At 36.2% G+C, this 18,146-nt stretch overlaps 1 protein-coding gene across 13 annotated transcripts in view; it reads right to left on the bottom strand.

Annotated features, from left to right (window-relative positions):
- Positions 1-18,146, bottom strand: part of YTHDC1 (YTH domain containing 1) — a 39,576-nt gene that overhangs the window by 20,583 nt on the left and 847 nt on the right. For 2 of the 13 annotated variants that reach the window (XM_025435544.3, XM_025435552.3), the window contains exons 2-7: positions 8,425-8,526; positions 7,754-8,085; positions 7,205-7,637; positions 1,313-1,402; positions 791-844; positions 155-249 (exon numbers count right to left, since the gene is read on the bottom strand). In XM_025435544.3, coding sequence (XP_025291329.1) covers positions 155-249; positions 791-844; positions 1,313-1,402; positions 7,205-7,637; positions 7,754-8,085; positions 8,425-8,526 — 1,106 coding nt within the window. Of the gene's footprint in view, positions 1-154; positions 250-790; positions 845-1,312; positions 1,403-7,204; positions 7,638-7,753; positions 8,086-8,424; positions 8,527-17,704; positions 18,063-18,146 lie in introns of those variants that run through there. The other 11 variants (XM_025435542.3, XM_025435546.3, XM_025435543.3 and 8 more) reach the window with 11 other exon arrangements.

Genomic DNA, 18,146 nt, shown 5'->3' with positions numbered 1-18,146 from the left:
TCATCAGCCACAAAGCAGACCCTAAATGGCAACTGGACTGTGAATCCTGAAAGCTTTAATGAAAATCACAGTATACTACTCAAAATATTTTAAGTCTACCTTCCATTTAAAATTTTCAAGATTGGGATAGTTTCAACAGAACTGATGCTAATACCTTAGCTTTGGCAAGAGACACATTCTCATGGTTGTTACTCTTTATGAGAAAAAATCTTGCATCCTGTAGGACATATTTGAGTTTACTGGTTTGATCTGAAAAAAAGAAATCCAAAGTGATTAACCGGAGGCCATTATCACAAAGGTGTAAAGCTGTACTGAAATTAGCCCTCCACAACCCAACTAAACTTAAAATTCATCATCGCCCATTCGACCTGGAAAGCTGAGCCACAACACATAATAGAGCAAAGCTAAGAAAAGACACCAGCATTCTGTAAGAAGTTAAATCTAATCTAGTGATGTTCCGATATATCAGATTCACATTTAATTATGAAACGGCTATAAATTTTATTGATTTCTTTTACAAGATTATTCATTTAAATAGACCATTATATGCTATTAAAAATATATATTCCATCTGTGTCCAAAACTAAAATACCTTGCTATCGTTCTAAAAGATATGCAGTAAGTATATGTGGAGCTGTACCTTTTGTAAGATTACATTATTAACCCTTTTTTTAAATGTAATATATCAGAACATTACTACATTAAAACCAACCATTAATGGAGAACTAATAAGGCAAAATAATGACTTTATGCAGCATGCAATGAAAACAATTTCAAATTTAAATGATACCTTTTCGGACAGCACGAACGGAAGATGATAATTTCTCATGCTTCTTTTCTGAACCTGTATTTAGCCAAAGTACATTTGTTCAGATTGAGCTTTAATAGAGATAAGACAAAATTTCTACAGTCTTGTCACATAAAGTTCTCATTCAAGACAAATTATTCTTCCTGGCGCACCCACACACACAAAAAAAAATACTTCTCAATGTGTACGAGTGTTTTGTTTTTTGGGTTGTTTGAATTTTTTTTAAGTATGTATATTTGAACAGTTTCCCACTCAGAAAACTAGTCACTGAATCATCATCTTCCAAGAAAAAAAAAGTGAAATTCCACTTAAGCAGTAACAGAACAGGATTAAAATAATAAGAAAAAGCTTAGTTTCCTCTAGAAGTATTACACTGAACATGCCAAAAATCAATACTAATGAACATCAACAAATTCACACTAAACTACAGCCTCCACACTTTCTACAGCAAATTATATTAGAATCAGTCAGATATGATCACAAATAAAAGTAAAATGAGGATACCTGCGTATGATTCCGATGCAGAGCTTCCACTTCTATCAAAAACAATTGGAGAAATGCCTCTAGCTCTCTTCCTTTCCTTCTTTTTCTCATCTAAAAAGAATCAAACAAGATTTTTTAAAACATTACAATATAGGTACAGGTACTCAAATAAGAATATATCTTACGCCTGGTTTTTGCACAATCCCTAAATACTACTCATTGCTAATCTCTTCTCTAATCCCTCAGTTTCCTCAGAAGGTATTCCATTTCAAAAACACTGTTCAGGGCAGCCCTGGTGGCTCAGCGGTTTAGTGCCACCTTCGGTCTGGGGCGTGATCCTGAAGACCCGGAATCGGGTCCTGCATCAGGCTCCCTGCATGGAGCCGGCTTCTCCCTCTGCCTGTGTCTCTGCCTCTCTCTCTGTGTGTGTCTCTCATGAATAAACAAAAAAAAAAAAACTGTTCAAAAAACAGAAACATGTTGTTTCTCCCATCAACTTCAACCAAATTAAAAGCACATGGTCATAACTGAGAACTACTTATCCTACATTAAAGTAGTACTGAATAACATTTTCCAAGAGAAGGAAAAATCTGCAAAGCAAACACTGCTTTAATTTCAGTAAAAAAATAGTGTTTCTATGTACCAGATACCACTGTTCTAGTCGTCTCTCTAAAAAGTATACTATCATTCTTCATTACAATTCCAATGCTGATTCTTAGATGTCTGACAAACCCCAGAACTCAAAACTTTTCAACTGTCAAAAAATAGTAATACACTATAGTAAGTTAGTGATTCCTTTTCTGGCTGCCACTGCTTGCTTTTATGTCTTCAATTCCATTCTTCTTGACCATTTCCCTCTTGGATTACTGTTCTTTTCAAATTGAATTTAAAATTTACTTCTAAAATGTTATGAATAGCCTATGTGTTTCTACTAAAAAGCTGAGAATGTCCAGTCGACAGAAGAGGTCTGCATTACCCGTCATTTAAGAACAATTTCAAGCTTAATTTGGAACTTTATAAGCATATAAACAAAGACTTAAAATGGAATTAGGCTCTCCTGTCTATGTTTATTGGTATTTTAATTATATCATTATAAGTTACTTTTCAGCCAGGAGAGAAGGAATAAACATGGCAGAAAATGCACACATTTATTTTTATAAAAATAGCAAAAGCTAAAACGAAATGATCCTGCATACAATTTTCTATTATGTAACAAAAAGGAGTTACCTATTTAAAAAGATTTAGCTAAATTACCTCCCTAATCCTCATAATAAGCTTATAAGACTCTTAAAGCTATTATTCTCATTTACAGAAAAGAGGAGTAGCTAGGCAACTTGGCCAGGGTCCCATGTTCCTGGATGGTAGAACCTAGTTTCAAATGCAAGTTCCTCTACCTTGAAAGTACAAGCCCTGAGCTCTCTTCTGATTGAGCAAATAGAAAAGATATTTTACTACTACTCCTGAATTCCAAGTCTAATTAGTTTGAAGATGGAAAATTCCAACGACATTCTACATTCCTTTTCTTTTAAATATCTTCTTTCCTTTTATTATGTACTGCTGTCTGTCCAAATAGACATAACACGAAGTTTGTTACGTGATGATTTTCCTAACACAGGGCTGAAAGAGCAGGGCAGTAAATACTGGCACAATTACAAAACCAAGCTCATTTAAAGCCAGCAACCATGGGGGCATAATAGTATCTCAAACAACCAGCTACAGAGAAAAGCATTTATTTCCAGGCTTGCTTGCTTTGAATGATGTCTGAACTTCTAAAAATTTTAAGAATCCTTTCCCTAGGGCCAACTATAAGACTTCAAGTGAACAGACTAAAGCCTTTTTAGTGTAAAATTACTAGAAAACCTCACCCAAATAGATGAGAAACAGAAGGTTTTGTCAAATCCTCAATCTCTCTCATACATGTGTTTTGTTTACTGGATACACATATACACATTCCTATATCGTGCCTAGCACTGAGCAGAAACCCAATTCAGTGAATCGATGAAGGACAGAGACTAAAAAGTAAAACCTTACTAAGTTATTTAAAAATTTCAGTATGTTTCTTATAATTTTTCTCTTTGCACATGTAAGAGTCTAGTCATTATGAATCGATCACTAATAATACACACCTGTTGCTGATTAAAAACAATACCTTATCGTTTAAAGTATTGAAAGGATCTCTCACTAATGTGATACAGAAAAAAAAGGAGCAAAGTTGAGATCCTACTCAACTGTTTGGTTTTCTAAGAGAAAATTTCAACTTTTAAAAATAAATTATCATTAGAAATCTCCAAGGATTTTTCGTCTGTTTTTGTATAAAACACTCCCACTGCTCTTAAATTTATGATCTCCTCTATTATTCTCAGGTCAAAAAAACAATGAAAGTGATCTAACAAACTTTCAATGACCACCCAAGTATACCCCTTCCGAATCAAAAAAGGGTAAAATAAACTAGAATCTAGAAAACTCATATTATAGAAACTAAACCGTGATCCCTTGTGTTCAAAAATAGACATCTCCTGGGGTGACAGGGTGGCTCAGTCAGTTCAGTGTCCAACTCTTGATTTCAGCTCACGTCAGGAACTCAGCGTCCCGAAATTAAACGCAGGGTCAGGTTCCACACTTTGCAGGGAGTGCTGGAGATTCTCTTTCCCTTTACCCACCCCAGCACCCCCAGCCTGTCCCTCACACTCTCTAAAACTAAAAAAATCTTAAAAAAAAAAGACATCTCCTACTTAAGGAGTTCCAAATTCACCCCTTTTTCTTTCACACATTTTTATGAGAAACTACTCCCTGATTAAAAATAGTAACTTCCAGGACACCTGGGTGGCTCAGCAGTTGAGCATCTGCCTTTGGCTCAGGGAATGATCCTGTGGTTCCTGTGGTCCCAGGATCGAGTCCCACATCAAGCTCCCTGCAGGGAGTCTGCTTCTCCTCTGCCTATGTCTCTGCCTCTCTGTGTCTCTCATAAATAAATAAATAAAATCTTTAAACAATAACTTCCTGCACACCAGACACAGTCTCTAATAAAACATGTTGCACATAAGGAATCTTCCAAGGAAAAGCCAGTTTCCTTTTTCTTTCTTTCTTTTTTTTTTTTTTTTTTTTTGTTAAAGATTGTATTTATTCATGAGATGCAGAGAGAAAGAAAGAGAGAGAGGCAGAGACACAGGCAGAGGGAAAAGCAGGCTCCATGCAGGGAGCCCGATTGTAGGACTCCATTCTGGGACTCTGGGATCATACTCTGAGCCAAAGGCAGACGCACAACCGCTGAGCCACCCAGGCATCCTCCAATTTCCTTTAATAAGCAAAGTAAGAATTCCAGATATCTCTTTTAAAACAATAAATCTCTTCTAATAAACAGTTTTGATATCAAGGTTCATGAACCCATGGGCTACCATTCAAGTTGAAATATCTTATTCACAAAAAATTTGAATTATCAAGTACCTTGCTAGTGATTAACATCACCTAGGAGCTTGTTAAAAAATGCAGATTTTTAAAAATGCAGATTATTTCAGATCCTACTCATTTAAACAAGTCTCCCTTGTTTGACTTATATTAAGACAAATAAGAATTCTTAACATGGATATAAAAAAAGATTCCTATAATAAAATGTCCCCGACGCCATGGATGTTTCACACATTCATCACAATAAATGAACATTCACTGTCATGCACTTTTTGTTCTCTATCCATTATTATAAATTATTAAAGATATGTTATCCCATCAGTTTGCAAAAAAAAAAAAAAAAAATGATGGGAGAGTGCAATTAAAGATTCTACATAGTTTGGGGCACCTGAGTGGCTCAGCTGGTTAAGCCTCTGCCTTCAGGTCAGGTCAGGGTCCTGGGGTCAAGCCTTGCATTCGACTCCCTGCTCAGGGGGAGTCTGCTTCTCCCTCTCCCTCTGCACCCCCACCCCTGCTCACATTCTCTCTTGATTTCGCTCTCAAGTAAATCTTTAAAAAAAAAAATTCTACCAAGTTTTATATCAACTGCAACTACTCATCTACTCAGTTTAACTCTTTAACCCCCTTCAAAATCCTCACTAGGGGCACCTCGGTGATTCAGTGGTAGAGCGTCTACCTTTGGCTCAGGTTGTGATTCCAGGGTTCTAGGATGGAGTCCTGCATCAAGCTCCCTGTAGGGAGCCTGCTTCTCCGTCTGCCTATGTCTCTGCCAATCTCTCTGTCTCTCACAAATAAATAAATAAAATCTTAAAAGAAAAAAAAAATCCTCTCTAAACTCCCAAGCCTAGAATTTCAGTGAGCAAAAGGTTGAAAGCACTTCAGTTACCAATCTCTAGAAAATAGCTGGCCATCTGCTCTATCATCTATTCAATTTTAAGAATATGATTTACTAACAATGTACTATTAAAATGATATTACTAAGAATGTACTATAAAAATGATAAAATTGTATAATAATGAAGTTATGGGCTGCCCTGGTGGCGCAGCGGTTTAGCGCCGCCTGCAGCCCAGGGCGTGATCCTGGAGACCCTGGATCGAGTCCCACGTCAGGCTCTCTGCATGTAGCCTGCTTCTCCCTCTGCCTGTGTCTCTGCCTCCCTGTCTCTATGAATAAATAAATAAAATCATTAAAAAATAATAGTAATAATGAAGTTATAATGATCCTATATAACAAAAGAATGCATTTTTTCTTAATATTCCAACGTTTCATTCATTTAGCGTATGTAGCATATCTGGCTGTATCCTGACAAAGGATAGCCATGACAGTAAGCATAATCATCATAAAATGGCCAATAGATTTCTTAAGTACCCTGACTGCTCCTTGTTGTACACTCTGAATTTCCCCTCAAAAGAGCCCCCCACCTTAAACTAGTGACAACTACCTACCATTCCTATTATTTACATCTCGTAGATCAGATAGGGATAAAGTGGTAGGACATGTAGTACTGAAGCAATGACCCAAGAAAGCTCTTAATTTCTCCACAAGAATTTTAAACTCCTATTTTCCACCTCTTGTACTTTTACACCCAGCCTTTGGGAGATCCTGCCCAAGTCAGTCAGCCTACAGATAGAGAAGTGGAAAAAGAGTGTGTACGCCCAAGAGAAAGAGAAAGTTGTTTTAATTTCTATTACCATATGACAGAAATCTAGAGGCACTGAACGTGGAAATACTGTAATACCTAGTAGACAAGTTCCATATCAATGTATTTCAAGTACATGGGCAGCCCCGGTGGCTTAGCGGTTTAGCGCCACCTTCAGCCCAAGGTGTGATCCTGGAGACCCAGGATCGAGTCCCATGTCAGGCTCCTGGCATGGAGCCTGCTTCTCTCTCTGCCTGCCTCTCTCTCTCTCTCTCTGTCTCTAATTAAAAAAAAAAAAAAAAAAAAAACTTAAAAAAAAATACATATATATGTATTTCAAGTACATCAGACATCAGTGTTTAAATAACCTGTTCACTAGAATGAAAATCTAAGAATTGGGACCCCTGGGTGGCTTGGCAGTTAAGCACATCTGCCTCCAGTTCAGGGTGTGATCCTGGAGTCCAGGGATCAAGTCCTGCATCAGGCTCCCTGCATGGAGCCTGCTTCTCCCTCTGCCTGTGTCTCTGCCTCTCTGTGTGTGTCTCTCATGAATAAATCTTTAAAAAAAAAAAAATTTAAGAATTTATAACATTAAAACCTGAAATACATTTCCATACAGTAATCAGATTTGTATTCATTTAGAATACAATCAATATGAAGCTGGGAAGCATATTTACTAAGATATATAAATCTTACTCAAATGTATTTATAATACTCAAAAGCATATAATTATAAAAAAAAAAAATCACAAGACAACCTTACTAACATCCCACATCTCAAAGTATTTCATAATTCAACTAAAGCATGTTCAGAAAAAAATCAGGTATTTTTTTTTTTAAAGACAAACTTGTATATACAAAAATTAGTACCTGATCCATCTGTGCCTGAACCAGATCTAACAGATCCATCTGTGAAGGAAACGGATTCAGAATCAGAGTCGCTAGCTTCACTTCGAGTATCATAATCATTTCCCTCTTCCTTCTGGTCTCTCTCATCCTGTTCATATTCTTCCTCCTCCTCCTCCTCCTCCTCTTCTTCCTCCTCCTCCTCCTCTTCTTCCTCCTCCTCCTCCTCTTCTCCATCTTCATCTACTTCTTCATCTTCCTCTGCATCTTCTTCTACTTCTTCATCTTCCTCCACATCTTCCACCCCTTCCTCTTCATTCTCAGTATTATTGCCTTGTTCATCAGAAGAACCACTGCTGCCAGTCTCATGGTCAGAGCCATATTCTTCAGAGTTTACTTCTTCCTTAGAAGATTGGCTGGATCTGCTTGCACGTCTATCCACTTCAAGCCCAATTCTCTGATGTTTAAAGAAAAAGGGAATCAGCAGTCATATAACAGACAAGGTCAGAGTGAATAAATAGTTCTAAAGCCTCAATAAGAATTGCTTTGTTTTACATCTGCAATAACACTTACTACCTCAGAACCATCTGGTGTAGGGGATTTGGTCCTCCTTTCAGGATCTCTTTTCCGTAGACAAGTTTTTTCAGGTTGACTCTTATAAGGTTCTCTAGAAGCACTGCTAGACAAACGAATCTTCCGATCAGCTTCTAAACGCTTGCTTCTTTCAGATCTTTGATATTCCTCATTTTTATACTCTCCAACTGACTTTCCCTTTGTACTAACTATTCTTTTGTTATTGCTAACAGATGAGCTCAATGGCTTAGAAAGCAACTGTCTTGAATGAACAGAAGGTTTTTGTCGCTTGATGTCAGTAGATTCCATTCGGTCACTTTTTCTTTTTGATCCTTAAAAATACAATTTAAAGAAAGCATATAAAAGTATTTTAGGCATTCTATTTGTTTCACCAAAGACTGACAGATAATATGTATCAGAGAAAAAAAAAAAGGCTAATTTCTTTAAAATATTTTCTAAAATGTTAATCATTAAAAAAAGCTTGCAAATATAAATATTACACATTTGAAAAACAATAGATCACTTTTATTCATATAGAATTGGGTACCATAGTTTGTTATGATTGTACTTTGGTGTTAACAGATTCAAGGAATAAGAAAAAAAAGTCACTTTCTTAATAAATTAAATCTTTATTTAAACTTATTTTAACAAAATTTAAAAATATTACATACCCTTCTTCTCGTTTTTATCTTGTTCACTCTCTGGATTATAAAGTTCATCATCCTGTTCTGGTACTTCAGTCAAAATATCATCAAGAACATTAAGTTCTCCATCTGAAAGCAAAGAATTAAAAATAGGGAAAAATCATTACCATGAAGCATTTATCTTCTACTACTACTATGTTGGGTCTAAGTAAATATGAAAACATAACCCTCAAAGACCTTTTATTTCAGGACCAAATACAAGACTAATTCTATAAAACCATTCACAGTAAAGAACATGATACAGACCTACAAAGCCAGGAGTAGTATACACCCACCCCATAGGATATGAAAGGATAAACTACGAAAAAAGAAAATGTCAAGAACTTCTGTATCTGTATCTCATCACATAATTTCTCATTTTTCTAACTGCTCTAAAACGTACACAAAATATTAGTACAGAAATACATGCAGGTAACATAAACACACACACTTAAATAAGGATGTGTACTCAAGATACTTATTGATTACCAAGAAAAAATAATTTTAAGTAGAGGAAGATGACAGATTCAAACTTAACCAAGGTGAGTCAAATCAGTATCACAGACCACCTGGCATGATGCACACATCTGTGATATTCAAACTCTGAACCTATATGTGAGAAAATATCAAATAAACCAAAATGAAAGGTCATGCACTACAAGCAGTAAGAAATTACTCCAGATTAAAGGAGGATAAAAAAGACATGATAACTGAATAACAAACATAACTGGGAAGCTAGTGAAATTATAATAAGGTCTATAAATATCACTGTTTCCTGATTTTGATAATACTATCATTAAGTAAATGTCCTAATTCTTAGGAAATACATACTTAAGTATTCAAGAACAAAAAAGTATTATGCCTGCAACTGACATTTGGTTCAGAAAAAGTGTCTGCATGTATCCACAGAGAAAATTAGGGGCAAATGACCTCAAGAAAAATAATATGGGAAGTCAACATTTGTGGAGTGGTTGAAAGGTAAAAAAAATAAAAATAAAAAATAATAATAATAACAATAATATTGTACTATTCTTATAGCTATTCTGTCCAAATGTCAACACACACACACACACACACACACACAGAGTACTTTTGTGCTACACAATCAAAAGCATTTCAGGCTGCTGATACAAACTATGAAACATGTTAACTTATTTAGACAAGAGAACTACTGACTATAACTGACATACTAATGATCATGAAAACCTGTAACTCAGTATTTGCACTGCATCCTTAATTCCTGCCACATCCAACAGAACAAAATAAATCCTAGAAATACATGCAAATATTTACTACTTTAAATTTTTTTTAATAGGGGTGCCTGGGTAGCTCAGCTGGTTAGGCATCTGCCTTCAGTTCAGGTCCTGGGACTGAGCCTCAGGTCCAACTCCCTCCTGCAGGGGCGGGGGGTGTGTCCTGCTTCTCTATCTGCCCCTGCTCATGCTCACTCTCAAATACAAAAAAATCTTTTTAAAAATAAATAAAATTGATTTTTTTTTAATAATACACTAAAGCTAATGGTAAATGCTTTGAACCTAAGCATTCTGGTGCTTATCTTCCCAAATTTAAAGTGTGGTAAAGGGAAATATAAAGTCATGAACACTGATGAGACAGGACAATTACATTTATGGTTCCAGTCAAAAAGCAAAGCCCATTCAAAATTATAGCAAGGGCTACTGACCTGACTTAAGGTCTATAAACAGGTTAATGAAACTAAAGTATCTCCAAAGGGGGACAGAAATCAGTGACTGAAGAGAACTAAAATATTTAATGTAGGTATATGAAAGAAAACAAGGTTACACAGGGTACAGAAAAAGTAACATCTCAGTATTTGGAGTCAGACACAGTTACTGTTTAAGAGAACATCTTCCTTAGTATTTTGAGTCAACAGTTGCTGCCAAGAACATCAAGGGGGCACCTGGGTGGCTCAGCCGCTGTGCACCCTGTCAAATAAATAAATCTTAAAAAAAAAAAAAAAAAAAAAGAGTGGACTTTACGATTTTTCTAAAATGAATATACATACTATATGGATTTCCTTACTTTAGCTCTCTAGTCAATAAAAAAGTAAATCCAACAATCTTCACAAAAATTACATTTCTAAACCAAAAAAAAAAAAAACCTATCACAATGAAATAGGCAATTAAGTAAGTATAGTGCTACACAAATCTTTCCATGAAATTACTAGCTTTGTATTACAGAATCAACCGGAAAGCCTGAACATTTAAATGAAGTTATATACTTTATATATGCTAAATCTAACACAGAATGAAGGAACTGCTCAGGTTAATTTAAATCAATGCAAATTTCAGGCATATTTAAATCATGGGTTCCCTACAAAAAGGTATTGTTTTAAAAAGTCTTAACTGTATTAAGTCAAATGCAGAGACTGGCTGCTGTTTTTAAGCTACAAATTTTTAGGACAACAAATATTAAGCAATACTTTTTTTTAACATTTGGCACTTTCACACGTATCTTATATACATATACGAAACACCTAAAGTATGGTTTATCATCTATTACTTCACAGATACATAAGTATAGGGTGGCCAAATTCATGTCTAGAGATAGATGGGTACAAGCCTACAGTTCAGGTTTTCTAAATCTAGAGTTAAATTAGATGGGGAGTATTAAAAAAAAAAAAAAAAAAAAAAAAAAAAAAAACCTTTAAACAAAGTATAACAAAAATGCAAAATATTATTAAAGAGTCATGTTTAGGGGATCCCTGAGTGGCTCAGCGGTTTGGCGCCTGCCTTTGGCCCAGGGCGCGATCCTGGAGTCCTGGGATCAAGTCCCAAGTCGGGCTCCCAGCATGGAGCCCGCTTCTCCCTCCTCCTGTGTCTCTGCCTCTCTCTCAATCTCTGTGTCTATCATGAATAAATAAATAAATCTTTAAAAAAAAACAAAAAACTAATGTACCACAGAGCTCTGTATAATTGACATTATAGCATCTTGAAATTTACTTTAAGATCAAACACTACATCCTCACTTAACGGTCCACTTATTTTTATCCATTTTATATTTCATGATATCAATAATCGAACTGTGGGGGCAGCCCTGGTGGCGCAGCGGTTTAGCGCTGCCTGCAGCCCAGGGTGTAATCCTGGAGACCTGGGATCGAGTTCCACAGCGGGCTCCCTGCATGGAGCCTGCTTCTCCCTCTGCCTGTGTCTCTGCCTCTGTGTGTGTGTGTGTGTCTCTCATGAATAAATAAATAAAATCTTAAAGAAAAAAAACATTAAAAAAAAATAATCGAACTGTGGTATTTAATCACAATACTGGCAAAAGACCTACAGAACAAATTCAGCCTATGGTTTATTTATCAGTAAGAATGGTTTTTGCATCCTAAAGAGGTTATGTTTAAAAGGGGGTGGGGGGGACATAGAACAACATGTGACAAACCCTTATGTGGCCCCCAAAGCCTAAAATATTATTTACTATCTGACCCTTTACAAAAAAAGTATGCCAAGCCTTAATATAAATGGCATTTTAAACTATTTTCTCCATTACTAAAACCCCTTATATATATATTTACTTAAATATAATATACAGGAGAAAGATCTGGATCTAGAAGAAAGAAAATCCAGGTTATCATATAAGAGCTAGGTATCTTCAGGAAGGTCCCAGTCTGAGCTCCACAGTTTCTTCACTTCTGGTAAGAGGCATTTAGAATAAAAAGACCAGTGTTTGGGGAAAGGAAAAGGAGCACACTTATTTGAATGTGTTTTAACCTATAAGCCATTCCGTATCACTATCAGATTCTAATAAGCCCTGCCTGCCACAAACCTTGTGTTCATGACTAGGGTACATGATAACACAAAATCTGGTCCAGAACACAAAAATCCTCTTCTTTTTTTAATAAACAAATAAATACATGTTCCGAGTACCTATTGCTGTGTAACTACAAATCCCCAAACTTAGTGGCTAAAACAATATAATCATTTGTTATTTATTTCTGCTGATGGTTCTGGTGCTCAACTAAGGTCTCTCATGTGTTTGCAGTTCAGAGGGTGGCTAGGGCTAGAATCACCTGAAGCCTTGTTCATTCCGTGTCTGGCTGGCACCTATACTGGGAAGACTCAAAACAGCTAAAGCTTCGAGGGCGTTTCTTTCTGTGGGCACTCTCCATCATGGCAGCTTCAAGGTAGGCAGACTTTTTACATGGTGGTTTAGAACTCTAAAGATGTATATCCCAAAAGAGAAAAGGCCAGGTAGAAGCTCAGGTCACTATTTTATTCAGAGGTAATCACAAAAGTCAACCCGAGTTTCAAACAGAGGAAAACAGACTCCACCTAATAGATGGTAGAAGTGTCAGATACTTGGTGGGTGTTTTCAACTATCACCAACCATCAACTTAGTTTTGTTTAAACTTAAGGATTTTAATTACAAATGTAAGGTGTGTTTTTAAAAACCGAAATACAGTTTTAAAAGGTTGAGTATTTACAGTACTGAGTTATTACAAAGCTAATTTAAGCTGCTTTCTCTGACCACTTCTTTCATTGGCTAGAAAAAGTACACTTTGTACATATTTCACTTTTTCAACCCAGAATGAAGTAATTATAAAGTAAACATATTTTTTAAGATTTTTTTTTAAATTTATTTATTCATGAGAGACAGAGACAGAGGCAGAGACATGGGCAGAGGAAGAAGCAGGATCCATGCAGGGAGCCTGGCATGGGACTCATCCAGAGTCTCCAGGATCACGCCCTGGGCTGAAGGTGGCGCTAAACAACTGAACCACCCAGGCTGTCCTAAAGTAAACCGTTATTTTAATTTCTCAGAAGCTACTGCTGCTGAAGACTAATCATCACTGGAATATCCTTTTTGGGGAAAAAAAATTCTCTTAAGAGACAAAATAACACCCAGTAGTTCTCTAGAGTGATCTTTAAAGTACCTTAATAAATTTAATTTTATTTAAAAAAACTTAATTTTTATTTTTAAAATAAATGCTTAATAATTTTGAATCACTGTCTTAAAATATACTGTATATTATATTATCATTCTGTGTATTTTACATTCAATTCCTTCATAGTAGCCTGACAGCTGCACCCCAACCTAAGACTATTAATAAAAAGTGAAATGGGGATCCCTGGGTGGCGCAGCAGTTTGGCGCCTGCCTTTGGCCCAGGGCGCGATCCTGGAGACCCGGGATCGAATCCCACGTTGGGCTCCCGGTGCATGGAGCCTGCTTCTCCCTCTGCCTGTGTCTCTGCCTCTCTCTCTCTCTCTCTCTGTGACTATCATAAATAAATAAAAATTAAAAAAAAAAAAGTGAAATGAACAAAGGTTAACAAATGTCAGATTAAGAAGAATTCTATGAACATACACGATTCACATACTACAAAAATAACTAGTAATATTTGAGATAAAGCACTTCATGTAGTTTTTGGGTAAGTCTGTATAAAGAATACAATATTTTGGGGATCCCTGGGTGGCTCAGCGGTTTAGTGCCTGCCTTCGGCCCAGGGCGCGATCCTGGAGTCCCAGGATCAAGTCCCACGTCGGGTTCCTGGTATGGAACCTGCTTCTCTCTCTGCCTGTGTCTCTGCCTCTCTATGTCTGTCATGAATAAATAAATAAAATCTTTAAAAAAAAACAAAAAAAGAATACAATATTTTTTAAATTATTTTAAAAACTCAAAACTGTTTAAGATGCCACAAAATGAATTTTGTCACAATTAGCTCAAAATTATTCATTAAATAGTACTGCTATTTACAACTAAAATTCATCCAAAAGTTATACCCTAACAATTATAATATGAATCTAGCTCTTAGACACTGTTGTGAAGACTACAAGGATTCAATACAAAAATGCACACACCTTGCATTTTTAGAAGGGCTATTTGGTCATTCAAGACCCAGATTCTCACCTGCAAGCAACCAGCAGGAGCAGTCCTGATACAGAGAAGGTGGAGTATGTCAAGGTTTACAAAAGACAATCTGGGTTTATGCCTGGTAAATATGTATATGTGTGTGTGTGTGTGTGTGTGTGTATATATATACACACACACACAAATACTGCCTGCACACAAACTATCCTTGCTCTTTTACTTTTCTTTAGCCTAACACCTACATTAACTATTAAACAAGTACTTTATCTGCCTGACCCCAGTATGCAGTAACTCCCAAATAATGTTAAATAGCTGCAAAAAAATTTGGCATGTAAGAGACTTTATGAAATAGAAATAGCAAGGACAATCCTACACAATTCTAGTGGATTAACTACTTCAACAAAATTCAAGCACCATGTTGTCCAATCTTCCAAAGTTTCAAGAGGATTCCCAAACTCGTATTTCCATTTGAAACTGACTTAAATGTTGCTTCAAAAATAAAACAAAAATGAAAAAAATAAAATAAAACAAAAATGCAGGTTGCTGCTAGCTTGACTCCTCTGGGGAAGTGCAATCATCTGTGAAAAATTCAGTGCTCTTAGCATTATACCGGAATTACACCTTAATCTTGAAATTCCTGGCCCAGGAAGGCCAAAAACCTTAACTCTGGGGTTATCAGTGTAGAAAATTAACCTTTATCTGAGACACAGCCGCAGTCCTTTGTTTAGGACCCTAAAGCTTCTGGATCAGGAGATACAAAGTATTATTTATTTGAGGGTCCAGAAACAAACTAAGACCTAGAGTACTTAAACAAAGAAAACCTGGCAGTTAAATATACTACACATCCTGTTTTACAACACAGAACACCGAAATACACTGTATCTTTTAATTCATTTAATATAGTTTTAATGGGCTTTGACACCAAGATTTTCTGGAACCTCCCCTTCTGTTACATTTAACATTAGACCAGTCTCAGTTACTGTTTTGTCATTCAAAACTGTCATTCCGCTAAATGAAGTGTAGAGACTTAACATTTTCCGCCCCATCCAAATTTGCTGCTCTCCAATAAGCATACAATCTGAAGTCTAAGGAGAGCATTTTAAATTTTTTATCCTATTTCTATTGAGTAGAACAAATACACTGGAATACCAAATACATAGTCCATGCTTTCTAAAACTCTAACTAAAGTGGACCAAAATAAGGTCAACCTTTGGGGCACCTGGGTGGCTCAGGGCGAGATTCCGGGGGTCCTGGGATACGAGTCCCACATTGAGCTCCCCGCAGGGATCCTGCTTCTCCCTTTGCCTGTCTCTCTCTCTATCTCTATCTGTATCTCTCCCCCTCATAAATATATAAATAAATAAAATATTTTAAAAACAGTCAACCTTTTTCTAAAGGTTGTTCTACTACGTACATAGAACATGTGTATGTATATACTACTGTGTGTGCATGTTTATATGTACTTGCCTGTGTGACTGTGTGTACAAATTAAATGGAGAAAACTCTTAGCTTTGGATAGAAGTAACAAATGTCTCACAGTTACCAATGAAGTCCAACCTTGGAAGTCATTTATTCAAGGCACTGAGTCATGATTAACTGTTCACCAAGAATCTGGTGAACAAGAGAGACACACTCTTGGCCCTGATGGAGCTTTCAATCTGGTAATGTGGAAAGCACGTTACTTATTAAAGTGGTAACTCATTATCCTCATTTTGGATATATTAAACTTTTACATTGTTTTTCAGAGAGAACTTCCTAAGAGCTTAAGAAATAAAATGAACACAAGAGGTTTAAAATAGAAAAGACATGCATTCCTTACATAGAAAAACTACCATTATTTAACACCACCAACATTCCAGTATCTTTCAAATCCACTTTTTGGACATAGAATCACCACAGGAATCAGAGGGAGTTGGCAATTTGTCATATATAGGTTTCAGCTTCTAAGTATGGGTATTATAGAGCATTATAAAGGTTAATGTCTGTTATACAGTTAAGGTACAAAGCCCAATAATCCAAGGACTCTATAACCAAGTCTTTTAACTGTTCTGTGACTAACAGCAAATTTCTGCAACTTAAATTCAGTTCTTATCATGATTCTACACCATTCATGAAATCATCGAAGGCCTGTGACAAGTCTAAGATTCTTACAGAGCTTAACTTTATAATTTCGTAATGCTTCATATAAGATTACTAATGACAGTAAGTACTTCACTTCCCACTTTTTCTTGTTGAAGTATGGGAAGGAAGAGTGAATTAGGTATTCTGATTCTGCTTATTATTCTAGTTGTGTGACAATGATTAAGTGAGACACCTTGGACCTTAGTTTCCTGATTTGCAAAATAAGTTATCCTAGAAATCTTACTACACAATAAACAATTCCAAGTTTGTATTTGCTAGCTTTCCCAGTAAACTAGAGACAATCTTTGATCTAAACTATAAAAGTAAGCACTTATATCAGAGATTTTAAAATAGATGTAAATTCAACTACAGAAATTAAGTTTTTTAAAAACTACACAAATGTAAGGTCTTTCAAAAGCTAGAGGACTTATCCTAAGTATTGCTAATAGGTGGCATTTTAAGTCCCTAAAAATGTTATAAAGTGTGTTTGGATTGCACTAAATCCATTTCAAAAAAAAATTTTTTTAAACATAACCTACTTCTCTTCCACAATGTACATTACATTACTGTGTCTCCATCATCACTGGCAACAATTATGTTCGTTTTAACAATGAATTCTTGGGAAGTACTTGACTTTTACTCATTTTGTATTTGGTCTATTTCACCCACCACAACCACCACCCACTCCCACACACACAGCTCATAGATGACACTCTGATACAAATGGTGACCGAATTAATTTTTATTAATTAAAATCATCTACTTTAATAACTGACTTTACTAGTAATTAAAAGCAGTTTCTTCTCATCACTATCACCGTGCAACCTGAAGTGCACATTCCTTTCAAACTTCTGGGGGGGGGGGGGGGGGGTAAGATTTAATGAAAATTCCTTACACTACTACAACCCAATCACTAAATTGCCTTAAGACAGCATCAGTATCTTAAAACATATTCCCACGCACCACTTCCCAAACCTGTCCCTACTCTTGAGCAGTTTGCTGAAGCACGAAGACTCTTCTTCCTCTTAAAGAGAAAAATTAGAGAGATCATGGCCTAAATGCAATTTGACCCTAGGATCCATTTAACAAACCCCCCACCCCCAGGTTAATTAGCCACACAGACAAGTAGATCTGTGAGACACAGAGCAGCAGCTGTGCCATATATATATATATATATATATATATATATATATTTTATCAACTATAACCTTTCCAAAACTACCAAGGTAATCTTAAAGTCAGAAAAAGACTCCCCCTAAAAGCAGCATCCAGTCCAGATCACTCGCTAGACGGGTAATGATCCGGGATATGTATTAATACCTGTAGGCCTGGGAGGTCGGCATTTCAAAGCACATGACATTCCATTCTGCCAACACCAGTTCTTCCTGTATTTCACTGTAATGTTATTCCTACAGCTTTCTATAAATCACTCCCATTTGTTCCCGGTCGTATCCTTTGGGGGCTAGCACAATTTGTTTCTATCAGAATAGTGGCCAGGATTTTCTTTCTTTCTTTTCTTTCTTTTCTTTCTTTTTTTTTTTTTTTTGGCCAAGTCTAAATCAGATTAAGTATCTTTCCAAACATAATGTCTTCCAAAATAAGGGTTCGGAAACAAACAAACAATAAAAAAAAACCAAAAGAGCGATTCTTGCCCCTTTGCCTGTTTAACAGGAAGCGCCGTAAGTAACTCGGTAGGTATTTTTCGGGATCCACTACTGCACCTGCACAACTTCTTAAACACCGCTCTCACTCGGCTACCAGT

This window comes from Canis lupus, chromosome 13, assembly GCF_003254725.2.
Source record: "Canis lupus dingo isolate Sandy chromosome 13, ASM325472v2, whole genome shotgun sequence".
Lineage (NCBI taxonomy): Eukaryota > Metazoa > Chordata > Mammalia > Carnivora > Canidae > Canis > Canis lupus.
The sequence above is the reverse complement of the archived record's forward strand: the minus strand, read 5'-3'. Positions and strand labels throughout refer to the sequence as shown.